This window comes from Coffea eugenioides, chromosome 4, assembly GCF_003713205.1.
Source record: "Coffea eugenioides isolate CCC68of chromosome 4, Ceug_1.0, whole genome shotgun sequence".
NCBI classification, from domain to species: domain Eukaryota; kingdom Viridiplantae; phylum Streptophyta; class Magnoliopsida; order Gentianales; family Rubiaceae; genus Coffea; species Coffea eugenioides.
In genome coordinates, this window is record NC_040038.1 from 18270534 (window position 1) to 18289169 (window position 18636).

The window sequence follows — 18636 nt, forward strand, 5'->3', positions numbered from 1 at the left end:
AGAGAACCTAACTAATCCTTTAACCAAAGGATTAACAAAGGAAGTGGTAGTTAAAACAGCTCAAGGGATGGGGTTGAGGTCCAATCCATGAATCACTAACAATGGAACCTCGATTCAACACTAGTTATGACAATTAGCCTTGAATTCAATGAATACAAGTACATTGATATAGTGGTTTGAACACTACAAAACATCCCAGAAGGTGTAGTGTGGTTTTTTCTGTTTGAAATTGGAAGGTTGAACTTAGAGTTCTTAACAAGTCTTGTAAAATGCTACAAATGGCAGGGGCATTAAGAGCCTGCCTCTATGAATGTTGGAGCATCCACAAAATTTTGGACTTAACTTTGAACACATTCATGAAAGGATAGGGATACAAGACCTAATGTATCACATGTATAAACAAATTGAAGAGAAGTGAATCTATGTGTGTTAATTTATGTGGCTTGTTGCATATACTCTTAGTTCAAAATTTGTCTACCAAGTAGTATTAACAAGTTATAATCAATTAACACTAAGATGATGGTTCAATCGAAAGATACCATTATTTATGCATAGATTATCAGAATTTTTCAGTGATCCATAAAGAAATTTTCAATATGTTGAAAATGGTGGCAGATTGTTGGAATATTTTCAAATATTGAAAATCTGGTCAGAATTCTAGAGGTAGTTTTCAACAGTCATTTAAAGAGATACAACTCCAAACATGTTTCTAACAGTTAATAATTGTTTATGGGACATAAATTTTGATTTATGTGGATCATTTGTGGTCTTTTGACTATAGACAAAAAAGGCCTACAAACTCTAAAAAAAAAATTTGCTCTTCTCTTCTTTGTTCTTTGGGGGTTATAACAATTTAGTGCAGAGTTTTGCAACCAAACTTCATCTTATCTTAGAGGATATTCGTCCTTGATTTTTTGCACAATATAGTGGGCAAACAAAGGCTTAAGGAAAGTGATTTGCAATCACAATTTGAATTTTTTTTTTCTTTATTAGTTATACAACCATTTCATAGTATTTTCTTTGTTGTTGTTCCAACAGAAAGCTTGAGTATATCTCATAGTAACCAAAATCCGGTACAGTAAGAATGTGTTTACCCTTCACCATTTCTCACAAGATGTCTATTATTGCTAGACAATATGAATGAATTTGAGGTTGGCTCCTTATATATAATACACATTTTACCGAAGCAATGACATTTTGGCATTTTTCATCTAAGTAATTCATACTATTTGGGAATTTTAATTTGAAAGCATCTATATCTATATGTATTGCAGAGAGGATTTTTAGCAGAGACCCTCTTAATGGCTTCCAAACTTCTCATTCTTTTTTCTAGATTTTTGTATTGATTTTAATACATAAAATCTAATTAAAAACTTTAAAATAGTGGGTTATAACTAATCCTATCACTAGTCAAATTTAAAATTTAAAACTCTTCCACTATCTCCTTCATAAACTGTTTACAGTTTGTTATTTATACTTTAAGTTCTTTTTACTTCTTAATTAAATAAAATACATTTGTCAAGCCAAAATTCTCAGGAATCATTGATTAGTCTCATTTTAAAATTATTCACCCTATTATATCTTTGTCACTTTAACCTCTTTTATTCCTTCATTAAAGAGGATTAATTTATCTAGCCAAATCCTCGAGATTATGTGATTAGTTCTATGTTTTAGTTCTTCACCCAATTATTTTTTTATTGCTTTCCTTCTGGGTACAATAATCATTTGTCAAAATCTTCTAATGATATACTCGATTACTCTTATTTTTAATAATTTATGTTACAATTTCTAAATCAATTTTCTTGTGGTCTTAAACTTATCCTCTTTTTTTGTATTCAGCAAGTTTAGGGCACTTTAATAGGTTTGCTTTTTATAATTTTTATACTTTTTATGTTGGATTTTATTCAGTAGGTTTTTTTTAAAGTTTTAAAATTTGAATGTTGAAATTATACTCTAACATTAAATTGGAGTATGTAAATAACAATTATAACATTTTATTTGCACTTAGAATAAACTCAATATTAATATCGTGCAAGCATCTAGATGACTTTTCATTTAGCACATGTACGCCAAAAAATGCATGTAAAGAAAAATTTATGTATGAATTTTAAATTAATAAAGTTGTATTTAGAAGGTTGCTTTTGGTGGCATTTTAGCAAAATTTTGATAAAAAAAGTTGTATTTCACCAAATTTACATCCGAAAGTTTACTTTGTTCTCGATGATTGCAATTCTAGCTTTTTATTTGATTAAAAACACTTAAAAAATGCAGCAACTTGGAAAAATAATTCTAACTTTTTATATGTCCAAAAACACTTAAAAAGTGAGATAATGAATCCTAAATAGTGAAAGGATTAGAAATCTAGGTTAACCTAAAAAGTGAGATAATTATCTCTATTAAGATACTAAATCTAGGACTTCTACGCTAGGGTTTAGGCGCCTCTCTTCAACGTTGCGGAGGTACCTCAATCTATGGCGGTTGCTTGGCCGCCAAACCTTGGCCATGGAGAACTACCCCGCCCCTCCTTGCAGCGGGCTGTGACCTCTCTGCGGGAACGGATATTGGGACTCTGGGTTTCCATAGGGGGGAACTTGCGCTGGTGCTCTCTCAGCAAGAACTGTTAGGGCTGGCTGAACCTTACAAGAACGCATTAGTGTTGAGATTCGCATTCAACAGGCCAGCAATGGAGATCGTTCGGCGTTTCTTTGTGACGCTGGGGCTGAAGAAATCGTGTTTGGTGGGATTGCTGGACGCTAAACATGTGCTGATACGACCAGACCTTGAGGAAGATTACACGAGACTATTTGTTAGACGCACATGGTTTATCCACAACTCTCCCATGCAAATCTCTAAGTGGACAATTGACTTTAAGGCTGGCCAGGATTGTGCCATAGCCCCCATTTGGGTGAACCTGCCGGGGCTACCTCTTCCTTTCTTTGATAGGAAATTGCTGCTGAAAATAGGCTCGCTGATAGGGAGGCCGCTGCAAGTGGATGCGGCAACATTGAGCATGAAGAGACCATCCATAGTCAGGCTCCTAACTGAGGTTGATGTGGCCAAGCTTCCAATAAAGAGGCTTTGGCTAGGAGATGACCAACATAAGTAGTGGCAGAAGGTGGAATTCGAAAGTCGGCCTACTTTCTGTGGGCATTGCGAGAGGTTGGGTCATGGGGAGCAGGAGTGCTTTCACCTCCACCCAGAACGTAGGCATGTCCGAAGGGAGATTGGGATTCCCAACCAAGCCTACATACCGAAGGAGCACAAGGAGAACGAATCCGTGACTGCGGCTCTCTTCGGCGAGCAGGAATGACCCGTAGTGGTGGCAAGACAGCGAGATGCGGAGCTAGTTGTGGATCTCCAGGATGGGCTCCAGCAGGGTAGGATAGACTTGCCTGCTGCTCATGTTGTCCAGCCCACGGTGGTGGCAGTAGGCCCGCCTTTGGGGCTTCACGACGTCAGTGAGGAGGATGGGCAGCGGGATGGGCACCAGGGGAGGGGTTTGGATTTGGCGGTGGTTCTGACCGCAGGCGAGGCAACTCAGGAAGACACTGTCGCAGCAGGGGTGAAGGGCAGCCAACTGGGGAAAGGTGGTGTGGTGGTACTGGACAACTCCTTTGTAGTCCTAGGTTCCATGGAGGACAGGCTGGAGCTGCTGTCCCTTCGAGCAACGAAGGGGGGTCACTCAGTAGGAGTCCCATCTCCTTTAGAGTCGCCGTGAGCTCCGCTTTTGCAGCGATCATGCTCTGTGGACAGGCAGCTTCAGGAGTGCTGCTCGGTCCTTGCCTTGAAGCAGTTTAAGGAGGCTTTGGATCACCAACTGAAAGACTCTCCTCTTCTGGATGTGCAGGTGCCTCGGGGAGCAGTGATTGATGCCCGCGATGCGGCGCTGCTGAACAACCTTTCCAGGAAAATGGGACGACCTGTAAACTACAACAAGAAGTTGCAGCTATTTTTCTCTCAAGCTAAGTCTTTTACCTTACCTAATGATAAGTCGCATTAATATTCTAGTTTGGAATGTACGGGGTATCTCCCGTAAGGATTCTCAAAGGTATCTGCATAAGTTATGTGCGGATAATCATATAAGATTACTTGTTTTGATTGAGCCTATGACGGATGCTTCGCAATTAACTTCAATTTGTCGTATGTTGCACTTTTCAAAGGGGTGTTCGGTTTTGGAAGGTCAAATGTGGGTTTTGTGGCAGGATGAGCTGGTGGCCTAGCTCTGTGAAGTAGGGGATCAACTGGCTAACATGGAGATAAGTTGGGGGGATTTACCTTCCTTTTCTCGGCAGTATATGCTAAATGTACATGAGTAGGGAGACGGGAGTTATGGAAGGCGATGGAGTCAATCCATGGCATTAATGAGGGCCCGTGGATGGTGGTGGGTGACTTCAATGTTATTTTTAATGCTCAAGAGCGCTCCGGGGGGGCACCTCCCAATCTCCGTAACATGGAAGAATTTAACGACGTGATTTTCAATTGTGGCCTAGCGGAGGTGGACTTCAATGGTTCGGCCTTCACTTGGACAAATGGGGCACTTTGGCAGCGTTTGGACAGAGCTTTATCCAACACCGTTTGGTCGGAATTATTTTCTACTACTACTGCCTCACACCTAATGCGGGGTCGTTCGTACCATGCTCCGCTCTTGATCAAGAGCGGATACCCAAGACACGGATCCCCGGCTTTTCGTTTTCTGAATGTTTAGAAACGACACCCGAACTTCTTGTCAGTGGTTCAATAGTCGTGGCATGGGTCAGTTAATGCCGGCGGTAGGTGGGGTTTTATCGAAAATTAGTTAACCTTAAACCGATCCTATGGCAATGGAGCAGGCAAGTTTTTGGTAACATTTTTCAGGCTGTCAAGGAAGCAGAGGAGGTGCTCCGTCAGAGCGAGAAGGAGTTCGAAGAGAGGCGGGATGCATTAGCGAAAGGAAAGCTAGGGAAAGCTCAGGCAAGTTATGCGAGGGCGCTAGCTGTGGAGTGCGAGTTCTGGTGACAAAAATCGTCAATCAGATGGCTTCGTGAAGGGGATGCCAATACCAAATTCTTTCATTCCGTAGTCAAGCAGCGGCGGAACACGAATTTCATAGCTCAGATAAAGGATGAGACGGGTCGTTGGGTGGAGGACGAGAGTGCCATTAAACACTCGGCCACTCAATTTTATCAAAGCTTGTTCACGTCAGAGCGTCAGGACAGGTGGCTCCCCCTGTTGGATTTGTCGATCCCAAGAATCACTTATGCGGACAATGTTAAGTTACAGTGCCCTCCTACTTTGGAAGAGGTCAAAGAAGTGGTGTTTTCGCTCTCTCCTGAGAGCTCTCCAGGCCCAGACGGCTTCGGGGCTGGCTTTTATCAGACATGTTGGCAAATCATAGGTGAGGATTTGGTCGATGCAGTTCAGGAGTTCTTTCAGGGGGTTCAACAGCCGAGGGGATTCTCAAGTGCAGCTATTGTGCTGATCTCGAAGGTGCAAGGGGCGGCTCAATGGAAGGATTACCGGCTGATCAGTCTCTGCAACGTGAGCTCAAAAGTGATTTCCAAAATTTTGGTGAATCGCCTCCGAGCCATGCTTCCTAGGCTGATCTCCCCCTGGCAGACAGGTTTCGTACCAGGGAGGGCTATTACAGAGAACATTTTGCTGGCTCAGGAGCTAGCTCTGGACCTGGATAGGAAGTTGCGCCATTCCAATTTGATGCTGAACTCGACATGGAAAAAGCATACGATCGGGTGGAATGGAATTTTCTCATTTTTATGCTTCGCTAGTTTGGGTTCCAGGAACAGGCAGTCGATCTTATGTTTAGAATAGTATTGAATAATTGGTTTTCGATTTTAATCAATGGTTCGCCAGGGGAGCACTTTAGGGCCTCTAGAGGAGTTCGGCAGGGGGATCCCCTCTCTCCAGCTATGTTCTTATTGGTGTCAGAGTTCTTGGGGAGAGGGCTACAACACCTCTTCGAACAAAATGAGAGTCGGTATTATGTCTCAGTTGGTTCTCGGGTCCCGTACCTTGCATTTGCTGACGATATGCTAGTCCTTGCTCGCTGTTCAGAAGATTGTTTAGATTCACGGGTAGCGTTCTTTGCGCGTTATCAAGCTTATTTTGGGCAGAGAATAAATGGGGGTAAAAGCTCTTTTATTCTCTCTAACAGAGCGTCGGAGGATACGGTTGCCTTGGTGCGGGAGAAGTTGCAGTTCCAACAGCAAATGCTACCTTTCGTATATTTAGGAGCCCCTATATCCCAAGGCAGAGTGACATGCATACTTTTGGCAAAGATGCAAAGCCGTTTGTCTCATTGGAACTCCCGGTTGCTCTTGGCGGGGGGTAAGTTAGTCTTGCTCCGACATGTCCTCTCCTCCATTCCAGTGTATCTGTTGCAGGTCCTTCAACCTCCACGAGCGATTTTCCAGAGGGTGGGTAGAATATGCAATGCTTTCTTGTGGGATAAAGCGGATGGTTTGAAGGGTATCCATTGGACCTCATGGGAGAAGGTTTGCTTCCCAACATCAGAGGAGGGCTTAGGAGTGCGATCCTTCGGGGACATGAGTGCGGCCTTTGCATGCAAACTGTGGTGGCAGTTACGCCAGAATAGATCATGGTGGACGGATTTCATGCGTGTGAAGTACATCAAGGGGGAACACCCATCTAAGGTGCAAGTGAGCCGGCCCACAGGGATCTAGCGACGGTTACAGCAAGTCCGCGATTTTATGGAGTCGGGGATTCGGTGGTGCTTGGGTAAAGGGTTTGTCGACTTTTGGTATGACAGGTGGCTCTTGGAGGTGCCCCTGGTTGAGAAAGTAGGTGTAGTTGACCCGCCGCACATGCTAGTAGCTGAGTTTTTTGGAGAGAGGGGATGGAACACTGGGTTGTTACAGGCCTGGTTACCGATGGGTTTGGTTCGCCAGGTCCAGGAGGTTTCCTTACATCCGGACCAGGAGGATGAAATGGTGTGGGTAGGGTCTTCATCGGGAGTTTTCTCAATCAAAGACGGGTGGGAGGCCCTACGGCAGAAAAGAAATCTCTCTATGGCTGATAGGTTCATATGGAATAGAGTCCTGTTGCTCAAAATCTCCTTCCTAGTGTGGAAAGTGCTGCGTAATATGGTTCCGGTGGATGTAAATTTGCAACAGCGGGGCATCAAGCTGGCGTCTCGGTGTTGGTGTTGCTCCTTGCATGAAGAGTCCTTGACTCACCTATTTCTCGACGGGGCAGTAGCGGAGCAGGTTTGGGGATTCTTTCAAAGACGGTTCGGAATTCTTCATACTAGTTCCCCCTCAATCTCGGCGGAGTGTCTCTCTTGGTTTGCTTCTACTTCATCAGTCTCAGCAAATCATATACGGACTGCTCTCCCATGTTTAATTTTATGGTGTCTTTGGCAAGCACGGAACAAGTCAAGGTTTGAGGGGACTCAGATGGAGCCGCAGGGGGTTATTTGTGCGGTGGGCAGTGAGGTGGAGCAGTTGGGGAGGGCAAATTTATGGTCCTTGGTGCACTTCAAGGGTGACTCGAATGATCCATGGGGCGTTATTTGCTGCTTGGCGGCCACAGGCAACACGGCGGTTGCGGATTTCTTGGAAGCCACCGCCACAGGATGTCGTCAAGTTGAACACGGATGCCAGTGTTTCAGGTAGGAGGGTATCGGGAGGTGACTTGCTGCGGGACCATGATGGTGGCTTGATCTTTGCATTCTATAAGGAATTCGGGGATGTTGACGTGCTGACCGCCGAGAGTTTGGCCATACTGCAGGGTTTGCTCTTCTGCAAAAGGGTTCGGGTTCAGAGGCTATTAGTAGAGGTGGACTCGGCGGGGTTGGCCCACTTGCTGGGCTCAGGGGCCTTGGCAAAATGGCCGTTATGTAACACATTACGGCAGATTCGAGCCATGCTTCAGAGCTTCAATACCACTGCTAGATACATATTCAGAGAAGCGAACGCCACGGTGGATAAATTAGCAATAATGGAGGCTCAGGTTGACTTTTTTACCATGACCTTCCAGCAACTTCCGAGGGATGTTAGAGCTGTTATACTTCTAGATAGCAGGGAAGTTCCTTTTGTTCGAACACAAATTGTGAGAGAGTAGAACCCTGGGCTCTGTTTTCTGCTTCAACAATGTAATTTGGTCTTCTTAATAAATAAAAATCTATAAAAAAAGGTTACCCTATATATTCCTACCTAGTTAATTGTTCAAAATAGATGAGTCGTCAATGAATATAGTTTTATATCGGTTTGGACTATCCATTCACCCATTCATGGCCCACTACTAAATTTTATTTACTTTTTCATCCACATTTTGTTTAGCAACAAAATAGTAAATCATATCAACATATCAAGTTAATAAATCAATTTTTACCTAAAAAAAGAGAAAAAAATCATAAAAAAATTGTTTAGAGGAGCCTAAAATGGTCATCATAATGAGTTTCAAATTTTGTCACTTTACGACAATCTAAAAATAATTAAGCATTAATACAAGCAATCGAAATTTATTAAACTTTTATGAAAGGAATGGAGGAAGTAGGATAAATTTTAAAAAATAAAATAATAGAAATTAAAGAAGAGGAAAAATGATGAATACATATTTGCAATAATTAGAATATAATTATTAGAGTAATTTAAATTTACCCACTAATGATTGAGTTTGAATCTACGTCTAATTTAATCAAGTCAAAATAAGTGATCCAAATCTGTCAATTTCATATCCACTAATTAATGAGTTAATTTTGTCACCCATTTGAATCCAATTAAATTACACATGCAAACTCATTTATTCATAGGTGAGCCAAGTAAATAGGTTAGCATTTACATTTATAAATAGATGAAAATAATAGTAGAATAGGAGACAAGTGGGCTGTAAAATTGGATAAGAGATAGGATAATTGGGTGGGAGCGAAATAGTGCAAAGAGAAAATAGGTTTTGATGAAATGAGAAAGGATTGTAGGGATACGAGAAAATTGGATAGAATTTGAAGGAACGAGAAAAGGTTGTAGGGATGCAAAAAAGTTAGATTCAGAAAGTGAAAAGGAGAGTGGGGGAATATGGAGGAGAGAGGAGGTTGAGAGGTGAAAAAAGTGGCAGGAAGGGGGAGAATATGAGAGAAAGGGATAATAATGTTGTGTTTGGTCATATTTCCCATCCTTCCAATATGAACCCATGCATAGCACGGGTCAAAATACTAGTAAGATACTATGACAGATCCTATCCATAAATTCCCCTTTTTTTCCCGACCATATCACCATCATACATCCATGTCTCTCCATTTTTTTTTTTTTTGGTCTTCTAATACCTCTAACACATCATTCTCTCACTTTGTTTAAGTGCCAATCCAAAACCAAAATAATCATTAACTAATGATGAGTAAGCTCCTCTTAAATCCAAAGGCTTTTTTTTTTTTTTTTTAAAAAAGACCCAATTCTTGAATTAATTGCAACCCAAAAATCACCTTTCTGTTCCTGTTGATGTTGTCTAGGATTCCTGAAAGATTTGCAAAGCCTTCAACTCTGCCAGCCTTTGACGGAAGAAGCAAAAATTTCAATATTCTACAACTTGTTTTCTCGGTAGATGTGAAGAAAGTCACCCTTTACACAATGCCACTCCATTTTAAAACATGAGATTGTGTACCTTCTTAGTTGTTAGGTCTAAGGCTGCAAACGAGTCGAGTCGAGTGGAGTTTTGGCCTAATCGAGTCGAGCCTTGACTTAATTTCATTGAACTCGAACTCGAGTTCGAGCTCGACGAGCTGACAATTTCAAGTTTGAGCTCGAGCTCGACTTGATTCGAGCCGAGTTCGAGTTCGAAAAAAAAAATAATTATTTTATTTTTTAAAAAATAAATAAAATAATATTTTTCTTAATAAATAATAAAATATTAAGGATATATATGTAATTTTATTATTAAAATTAAAAAAAAATAAAAAAAAAATATATACTTAAAATAAAAAAATAAAAAAAAATACTTAAAATTAAAAAAATTAATATATATATATATATACTCAAGCTCGCTAACGAGCTTAATATTTTGAGCTCGAGTTCGACTCGAGTCAGCTCGAACTCGACTCGAGCCGCTCGAGAGCGGTTCGGTTCGTTTGCAGTCCTAGTTGGGTCCAATTTCAGTCAGTTGGCTTCTAATATCATTACCTGTATTGGTACTCATTTGGGCAGAGTAATATAGTCACAATATTAGTAGTTGGATTGTCTTTTGTTGAGTCCATCAATGGTGAAGAGTGAAGTTCTTATTAGGTCAAGTAGGGTGGGAAAGGTTAGTTTTCACATATCTCACTTCTTACTATATTATCTCCACACCCCTAATTGTCAACCAACGTTCCAACTCGACAACCTCTCCCTAGGTAACTCCCTCAAATCACTCCCATTATCCCTTAGTGGACCCCTAATTTCCCTTAGTGATTTAAATAAAGTAAGACATTTAATATAAAATTTTAATGTAATAAATGAAGTATTTAAACTACTAATAGAATAATTAGTAATATTAGTCAATTAAATAGTTGAAAGCAAGGTAAAATCGAAAGTTTTGGGGTTTCACAGATGGTAAGAGCTCGAGTTAAGGCCTTAAGTTGACCACTATATAATAAGTACATTTGTTTAATTGGTATTAAATTTTTCTGGTTTTGCAATGTGTGAAACAATCAACATTTTAGATTGGATGCAAGTGCTCCTCCTAATGTACTTATGTAGGCTAAGTTGTTACATTGTAACAAACGTTGGTATTGTTTTTGCAAGTTTTACATTGTGGAAGACTTTCAATAATGTCAGCATTGTGCGAGATCAGATGCAGAGAATGAGACCTTTTTTTTTTTGCGCCTTGCTACCTAATCATGGTTACTCGGGCTGCGTAAGCTTTTAAGTTTGGAAAATTATTTGTATTCCCATTTTTGTTAATCACATTCTCATTATCATTCTAATCATATAATTTTTATTTATTAGACTATATGATAAAATAAATAGTGTGAGTGAAAATGACAACAAATAATGTGTAAATAATATTTTCTTTAAGTTTTCTAGCTATATAAAGGAATCTAAGCACATTTTGCTACTACCCATTTTCTATTATAAAAAAAAAATTGTTATTTAATGTGGACGGTTAAGTAAGATTAGACTGTTTTCATTCAAGAATTTGCAAGATGGGGATCATAACACCTCATTTTAGGGAAATTTTTTTTTGATACAACTCGTGCTCTAGACATAGGTTATTATTATTTTGTTTTTTGGAAATAAGACATAGGTTACTTTTACTTAGTTCGTTCTTGAGAGAGCAAATAATTAAAACAACTAATAACATGATTACTTATAGAAGTACAATCTAAAGATCTATGCATTTGAGGTACTATATCTTTTCATTGCATAATTGCTACCAAAATTAAACAAGTTTAAACAAGTCAGAACACCTTTTTTTTTATAAAAAGCAAATTTCATTGTTGGAAATTGTCCAACATGAATTGATCTATATAATTGTCCTAATGGTCGGTTAAACATGTACTAGAAATTACAAATATGCAGTTTAACAAATGCAATGGATCCAAAAAAAATTATGAACATATTTATAAAATACAAAAATTTCAAAATTATCTTCTAACAAATAAATCACTGCAACTCCCGTCTATGCAATTAATGGTCTTGAACTCCAATAATAATGATGACATTTGTCGAAATAAATCTAAGATCCAAAAAAATTTTAGACCAGACAACCAGATCTGAAATAAATTTAAGTATAACAAAAAAAAAGGAAAAAAAACACAAAATCTCCATAGGAATCCCTAGGAAATAAAAAAAATTCTCGTTAGGAATCCCTATAAGAAATAGAAAACTCTTATTAAGAAAATTTAGAAGAGAATTTATTAGAAAAACAAAATTAAATAAAATGAAATTCATGAGAGGGTAACTATACCATGGTCTCCTTTTGGAAAGGCTTTTGAAAAGAGGAGAAGAAATAGAAAGAAGTCGGAGAAGAGGAAAAGTAGAAAAAAGTTACAAGTTGAATATCTTTGTGTTCAAATTTGACTTGTTTACTTTTCGAATAATTTGAATTTTTTATATGTAAAATTCACTTTTATGCTAGTTGAGCCGAGTTCGAGACCAACTTGAGGCCTTGTTTGACAAATAAGTTTTTGTCTAATTTTATCTGCTACAAATTTTTTAAATAATTTTAATTACAGTAATTTCAAAAAACTTTTCAAAATTTTTAAACATTATATTTTAAAATATTTTAAAATTTATATAATTCAAAAATTTTTTCTACAACCTCTATAGTAAGTTATAGTAAAATTTTAGACAAATATCTAAAAAACTATTTACCAAAACTTTATCAAATATAAAATATTATTCAAATTTAATTTGATTAATTAATGAACCAAATTCAAGCGCTCTCTTAGCAAGTCGAACCCACTTGAGAAACTTGCGTCTTTCAAGTTTCAACCCTATACTCTAGGGCTCTGGGGTGCACAAGTAACAATTCATCCAAAAAGGAAAAGGCACCCAAAAAAAAAAAAAAGGGTCTTCTGCTTGGAAACCCCGAGAAACGAAGAAACAACCGGTTTCTAGAATATTCCAGTTTCCCCAACCAACAACAGCCCTTATAATTGCTTCAAAACTAAGATAAGAAGCCACCAGAGGCCGCTCTTCTCAAGGCTTAGGGCAAGGAAGGATCTGCTGCTAGGGTTTTCAGTATACTAAAATGGACAGAGGAGGAAGAATCCGTAGAGGTAGAGGTGGTGGGATGCTGGCGTTTCTGGCGCTCCACGCCGTGAGCGAGTATTGCAGGCTGGAGAGAAAACCCCCCGTCACTGCTGGACTTGTGGCCGCCAATACGCTTATTTACTTGAGGAGACCGGGTTTCGTCGATGCTATGCTGCCTACCCTCGACCAGGTCTGGTTCAATCCTGACCTTATTCTCAAGGTAAAACCCGTTTATTCCTTAAGCTTATTCTCTTTTTTCTATCGGAATCTGTTGGTTAGTTATATGATTTGTTTTGATGATTAATTGCTTTTCGGAATATGGTAACTCTAGCATATTATTTTTCGAATGATTAGATTATTTGTGGAAATGGGATGCTTTGTGGTGGGTTGAAAGTGAAGATGAGAAACATGATGCCTCTTTGGAGGATAATTTGTTAAGTTGGGATTAAATTAGCGTGCGATTAATGGAAATTGTTGTTTGGGGGACATGTTTGGATATTTGGGTTGATCTTGCCATGAATTATCGTATTAAGCTCAGAAAATGTATAGAATTTTGATGATGTTGAGATTTGAAACTCATAATGTTTAGATCATTAATGGAGTGTTTTTTATGAGTTTAGATCATTAATGCAGTGTTTTTCGGTGTATCCATAGCTCTGAAGGAGTTAGATTTTTTCTTCAGCCGGTAATTAGTTTATCAAGATACAAGATTTATTTATTCTCTTATTTTAATGATTAAACCTACTATAAGACCTCAGCAAGCAAGGGGTTTCAGGAGGCCTTGATCATTAAGGGTTTGTTTGGTTCATGGACTGGATGAGATGGGATGACTTATCTCGGATTACTAATCCTGGGATGAGTCAGATTATTAATCTTGGGTTGAGTTATCCCTGGATAAATAATCCAAATTATCCAAGTTTTTGGGATTTATCCAAATTATCTAGTTTTTGGTTGGTTGTCGGCTGGATAGGATATGTTGGAAAATATTCCTATACTGTGTTTGGTTGGAGATTGGATGAGGATGGATTACTATTTTAATGACCAAAGTATCCCTTAATTTGTAGATTCTTTTTAATAAAATAATTTAGTATTTTATAAAATATTAATAAAATAATTTAATATTATTTAATAAAAGAATCTAATAAATAATTTAATATTTATAAATTTTATTAAAATAGAGTAGTTTAAAACTTTATAATTATAAAGTAAATCAAGGGTTTTGATATATAAAAATTCGCATTCATTTAAACTTAGCCCATTCGGGTCCTTAAAAATAGATTTTGACCAAGTTTTTGAACCCAAATTGGATATTCAACTAAATAATGGACCAAATTTTGGCTAAATTAAGGTTAAATCGATTAAAACCTAACTCATTTAAGAGCTTTCAATGAGCTGAACTTAGGCTAATACAGAAGATTTTTCTTTGGATCGAGTTTGAGTTTATTGAAGTCCTCATTCACAAAGTCCAATTGATAAGATTATATATTTATATAAATTTCGTTTAGAAAATAAGGTTAGTAAGGGTAATTTAGTTCAAGGGCAATATAGTCCTCCTATTATGATGTTAGTATGGCAAATTAGTCAAAAATTTTAAATCAATTAATAGGGGTAAGTCAAAATTTTTAAAATAATGAATAGGGGCAAATTAGTCAAAAATTTTTAATAGAATTAGTAAGGGCTAATTGGTCTGTTTATTATGATATTATTATATGTGAGAGTATGGTTATATAATAGCTAATTTGAATTTGAATCATTCATAAGGATAAATTAGTCCAAAGATTGTTATATTGGGAGTAGGGGCAAATTAGTCAAAAAACTTTAAAATTAAATAGTAGGGGCAAATTAGTCCATTCATATTATATTATCATGTGAGAGTAGGATTATATAATTATATGAGTATAAATTTGTATTTTTTGTAAGGATAAATTAGTCTAAAATTTTATTATCCTAGATGACTAATCCCATCTCCCCCAGGGGATTATTTTATCCCATGAATAGGGGATTAATTCGGTTAGCTAGGATGTATAATCTCATGTATAAAATGCAACCAAACATGGGATGACACAGGATGATTAATCCAATCTTGTGTCATTCCATGAACCAAATGGGCCCTAAAAGGATGAGTTTTGTAGAACTAGTCTTAAGTTACTTTTGTAGTGCCAATGTTTCCATGGTTATTGAACTTCAAGGGAAACAGGGGTGAAAAAGGATACTGCATTGATGATTGTATTTTCACCATTTCTAGTGTTTTTATCTCCTCTTTGTTATTCGGAATATGTACCAGACATTCATGTTCGAAGCATACGTATTTCACATCAATCAATATCTTCTAATGTCCTGGTTGAATTAGTCTAAAAAAAAGAGATTGAATAATATTGAAAATATGAAAACAAAAGTCTGATTTCCAGTCTTTACTGAGCAATCCACTTTCTTATGATTTAGAATTGCAAAACATCCTGAAAAACGTTATTAACACTTCATGTTCAATGATCTCATTTACCTTTTCGAGGGCTTGCGATTAAAGCAAGATGCTTGGTACTCGTCTGAGGATAAAGCTTTATTTACTGAATTTTTTTCAAGCTAAAGTATCTCTAGAAGCTTTCAAACTATGCTGTATTATATATTGTTGGGATTAAGTGCAATTCTAATTGAGATCATGTAGCCATGAAGGACCTGATAACTATCCTGAACCAACACTCTGTCTCAGAGGGCCTTACTATTTGACAGTATTAACAAACCAAGCTTCAAGTGACCATCTTCTCTTCTCTACTCTCTCTTATTCCAGTATATGCAACCTTTAGCTGTGGAGAAGCTAGATTCAACTACCAAGCTGTAATATTCTGTATGTCTGGTATAGAATGTTATCACCTGATGCCATAGCTTTGTGACCTTTTCATTTGTTTTAAGTTCCATGATTGTATTTCATGGAGTTAGTTTCCCTTTAAGGAGGTGTAAACAAGCAGTTGATTTCTTTCCTTGCATAGGAAGTGGATCTGGAATAGTTGTTTGTGTGTTGAAAATTGTGGGAAATCATTTGTGGGTTTAGTCTCTTTTCTTGCATGGGAAGTGGATATAAATAAATGTTTGTGCATTGAAAATTTGTGGGAAATTATTTGTGGGTTTAGTCTCTCTTCTCGCATAGAAAGTGGATCTGAAATAGTTTTTGGTGCATTGAAACATGTGGGAGATCATTTGTTGGAAATTGTTGTCCCAAATTTATTGCTGAGAGCTTTTGGTGAAATCATCTGCAGGGAGCTAGTGAAACTCCAGGCTTAAGCTCAAACAAAGTTGAGTTTTGGCCTTAGCATGAGCATCTAGCCCAGCACGCAAATTGAATGACTATAGTTGTTGCAAGTGCAGTGCAGCTAGAAGATGCATTAGCATCAATTGGATCTTAGCCTTAGTTTTAGGCCGTTGTCTTCCATATTATTTGGTACAATATCATCTTTAGCTTCAGCAAATGTACTTGATATTCTCTTTTATAACTGTTAATACATTCATTTCAACAAATTATCTTGTGATAAAATGATTTGAAAAAGGAAGTCATGTTTTCATAATGTGCAATGTACACTTGGGCATGGTTGTTATAAAGCATGGCTACAGTTAAGACATTTATTTGCATCTGAACTGGCATGTCAGTTTGTAAGATTTTTCTGTGTGTTCACCATATTTGTGTATCAACAGAAGTAGTTTACGTGAACTAGCTAAGATCAACTAAATTGAGGAAACGGATTTCATAATTTCACCTTGTATTTTTGTATCAAGATCGATATAAACTGGAGATCCATAAAGTAGTAATTATTGGGGCAGTGACTTATGATTATTATGAATTGGTGATCCATGACTGATGATATCAATAAAATAATGTCCCCAAAGATATTATGTAGTGTTTACACTCCTCTCGATTGAATGAGAACTTTTCTGTACTTTGTTTGCTTGGCTTTGAAATGTCTGACCTCTCTTTGATATGTTTTTGCATCTGCAACTTGAATCTTTAATTTGTTTGTTGTTAACAGCACAAGGATCTCAAGCGCTTGGTGTTGTCGGCATTCTACCATATTGGTGAACCTCACCTCGTTTACAATATGCTTTCGCTTTTATGGAAAGGGATCCAGTTAGAAAATTCAATGGGAAGTGTTGAGTTTGCGTCCATGGTTACTGCATTAGTTGTAATGTCTCAGGGCATCACTCTATTACTAGCCAAATCTCTTTTGGTGTTCTTTGACTATGAGAGACCTTATTACAATGAGTATGCAGTGGGATTCTCTGGGGTGCTCTTCGGGATGAAAGTTATTTTAAATTCCCAGTCTGATAACTATGCATATGTGCATGGGCTTCTGGTGCCAGCGCGTTTTGCAGCATGGGCAGAATTGATTCTCATACAAATGTTTGTTCCTGGTGTCTCTTTTCTGGGCCACCTTGGTGGAATACTTGCTGGTCTTCTGTATTTGCGTTTAAAAGCTTCTTATTCAGGTCCGAATCCTTTGACAAGGCTTTTAAAAGGTCTTACCAGCGTAGTTAGTTGGCCTCTGAGGTTTGTGCAGCAGTTATTTAGGTTTCAGAGGAGACGAGTTTCAGGGAGAGGGACTGTTGGTGGGGCACCGGGAAGAACGGCTTATGTGTGGAGATGCAGAGCATGTACTTATGACAACTCAGATTGGTTAAATACTTGTGAAATGTGCGGTTCCAGTCGAGATGGTGATGGGTTGTCATCTCTTGAGTTATTAGGTCAGACTGATGAACTTTCTTTAGAGGAATTACGGCGTCGAAGAGTTCAAAGATTCGACAGATAATTCGAGTCTGGGTTACGAATTTTCGCCGTTGTTGATATGGGAAGTCATTCTTGTCACAGAGATAAATGAGGCCTATAGAGAAACGTTAACTAAAGATTTGGTGTAGGTGGTTACCTAGATCAACAGATGTGCGTATCCTCCGCCTATACAGTAGGTTAGCCAAACTGCATATACAACAGGTTAACCAAAAATATCGATTTAGCTTGGGAAGAATGTGACATTGTATAGGTTGATATTTTGTAAGTCGTACACATGCTTTTTCATTCCCTTTGTCGTTCTGGCTCTCTCTGACTAATCATTCAGCGAGAGTTTCAACTGGCTTTGCAATTTTTGGCAAATCTTGGAGATGATAGAGAGGTGAAGTTCTTCCTCTGGCATTTCAGTTCGCATTTTCTGGTTCAAATTGAGATGATAAACTGATTCTGCGTGCAGTTCCATGTATCTTTTGAAGAGAAATATTGAGGGGGTTGAGGAGGGGGAACGTGACATGCCAGTGGAATTACGCTCTAGGAGGGTGAGAACTGAGGGGGACTGGAGGAATAGGGTGTCGGCAATTGGGAGGTAGTTGATAGCGGATCATTATCTATGTAAGCTAAGTGCAATCAAGGGGCAGGGTGCATCGGATTGAAGTTTTTTTTGTACATATTGCAATGGCATACGACCTGTGTCAACAAAAGAGGCTTCTGTCATGTTGGAGATGCGGTACCAAAAACAAAAGGGAAAGATGCACAATCATTTCCAGTCTAATGCGGCCCGTTTCTCTATTTGCTGCACCATTGAATTCTAAAACAAAATAGTAATTGAAATTTAGACAAATTAGAAAATTTGCTTTGGTAGTCACTGAGAAGAAGTTGAAGGTTAACTACCGTTGCATACTTACTATTGCACACAAGAAAACAAATCTAAAATGCCTATACCATTGTGCTCAAAATGCAAGTAGATAAGAAAGATTAGAATGGGTATAATTCAAATAAAAACTACTAACACAAATTAAAAACGAAATAAGTCCCTGATTAGGTGTGTCACATAAGAGGGATATATTGCTTGTGTTCATGTCTAATTCAAGATTATAGGATTCAATAAATAAGCGTTAGATAGTTTTACTTGTTGAAAGATTATCTAGATCGTTTTTCTTAAACAACTTTTTTCTCCTGTTTCCGTTT

The 18636-nt window shown here is 38.0% G+C and overlaps 2 protein-coding genes across 2 annotated transcripts; both read left to right on the forward strand.

The window, feature by feature from the left end:
- Positions 1 to 5903: 5903 nt before the first annotated feature.
- Positions 5904 to 8076, forward strand: LOC113769170. The gene is made up of 3 exons (XM_027313638.1): positions 5904 to 6619; positions 6764 to 7220; positions 7378 to 8076. Exons 1-3 carry the CDS (start codon positions 5904 to 5906, stop codon positions 8074 to 8076), a joined length of 1872 nt encoding a protein of 623 aa, XP_027169439.1.
- A 4425-nt stretch (positions 8077 to 12501) lies between these two features.
- Positions 12502 to 18309, forward strand: LOC113768473 (rhomboid-like protein 14, mitochondrial). Its single transcript, XM_027312850.1, has 2 exons — positions 12502 to 12900; positions 16697 to 18309. The coding sequence occupies exons 1-2, from the start codon at positions 12679 to 12681 to the stop codon at positions 17471 to 17473; spliced, it is 999 nt and encodes a 332-aa protein (XP_027168651.1). The 5' UTR covers positions 12502 to 12678; the 3' UTR covers positions 17474 to 18309.
- The last annotated feature ends 327 nt before the right edge of the window (positions 18310 to 18636 follow it).

Excerpts from the sequence above, each read along its gene's own strand:
- LOC113769170 (XM_027313638.1), top strand. The coding sequence starts at position 5,904 with ATGTTCTTATTGGTGTCAGAGTTCTTGGGGAGAGGGCTACAACACCTC. Across the intron at positions 6,620-6,763 it reads ACGGATTTCATGCGTGTGAA|GTGGCTCTTGGAGGTGCCCC; the intron begins GTACATCAAGGG and ends TTGGTATGACAG. Across the intron at positions 7,221-7,377 it reads ACGGGGCAGTAGCGGAGCAG|CACGGAACAAGTCAAGGTTT; the intron begins GTTTGGGGATTC and ends GTCTTTGGCAAG.
- LOC113768473 (XM_027312850.1), top strand. The coding sequence starts at position 12,679 with ATGGACAGAGGAGGAAGAATCCGTAGAGGTAGAGGTGGTGGGATGCTG. Across the intron at positions 12,901-16,696 it reads ATCCTGACCTTATTCTCAAG|CACAAGGATCTCAAGCGCTT; the intron begins GTAAAACCCGTT and ends TGTTGTTAACAG.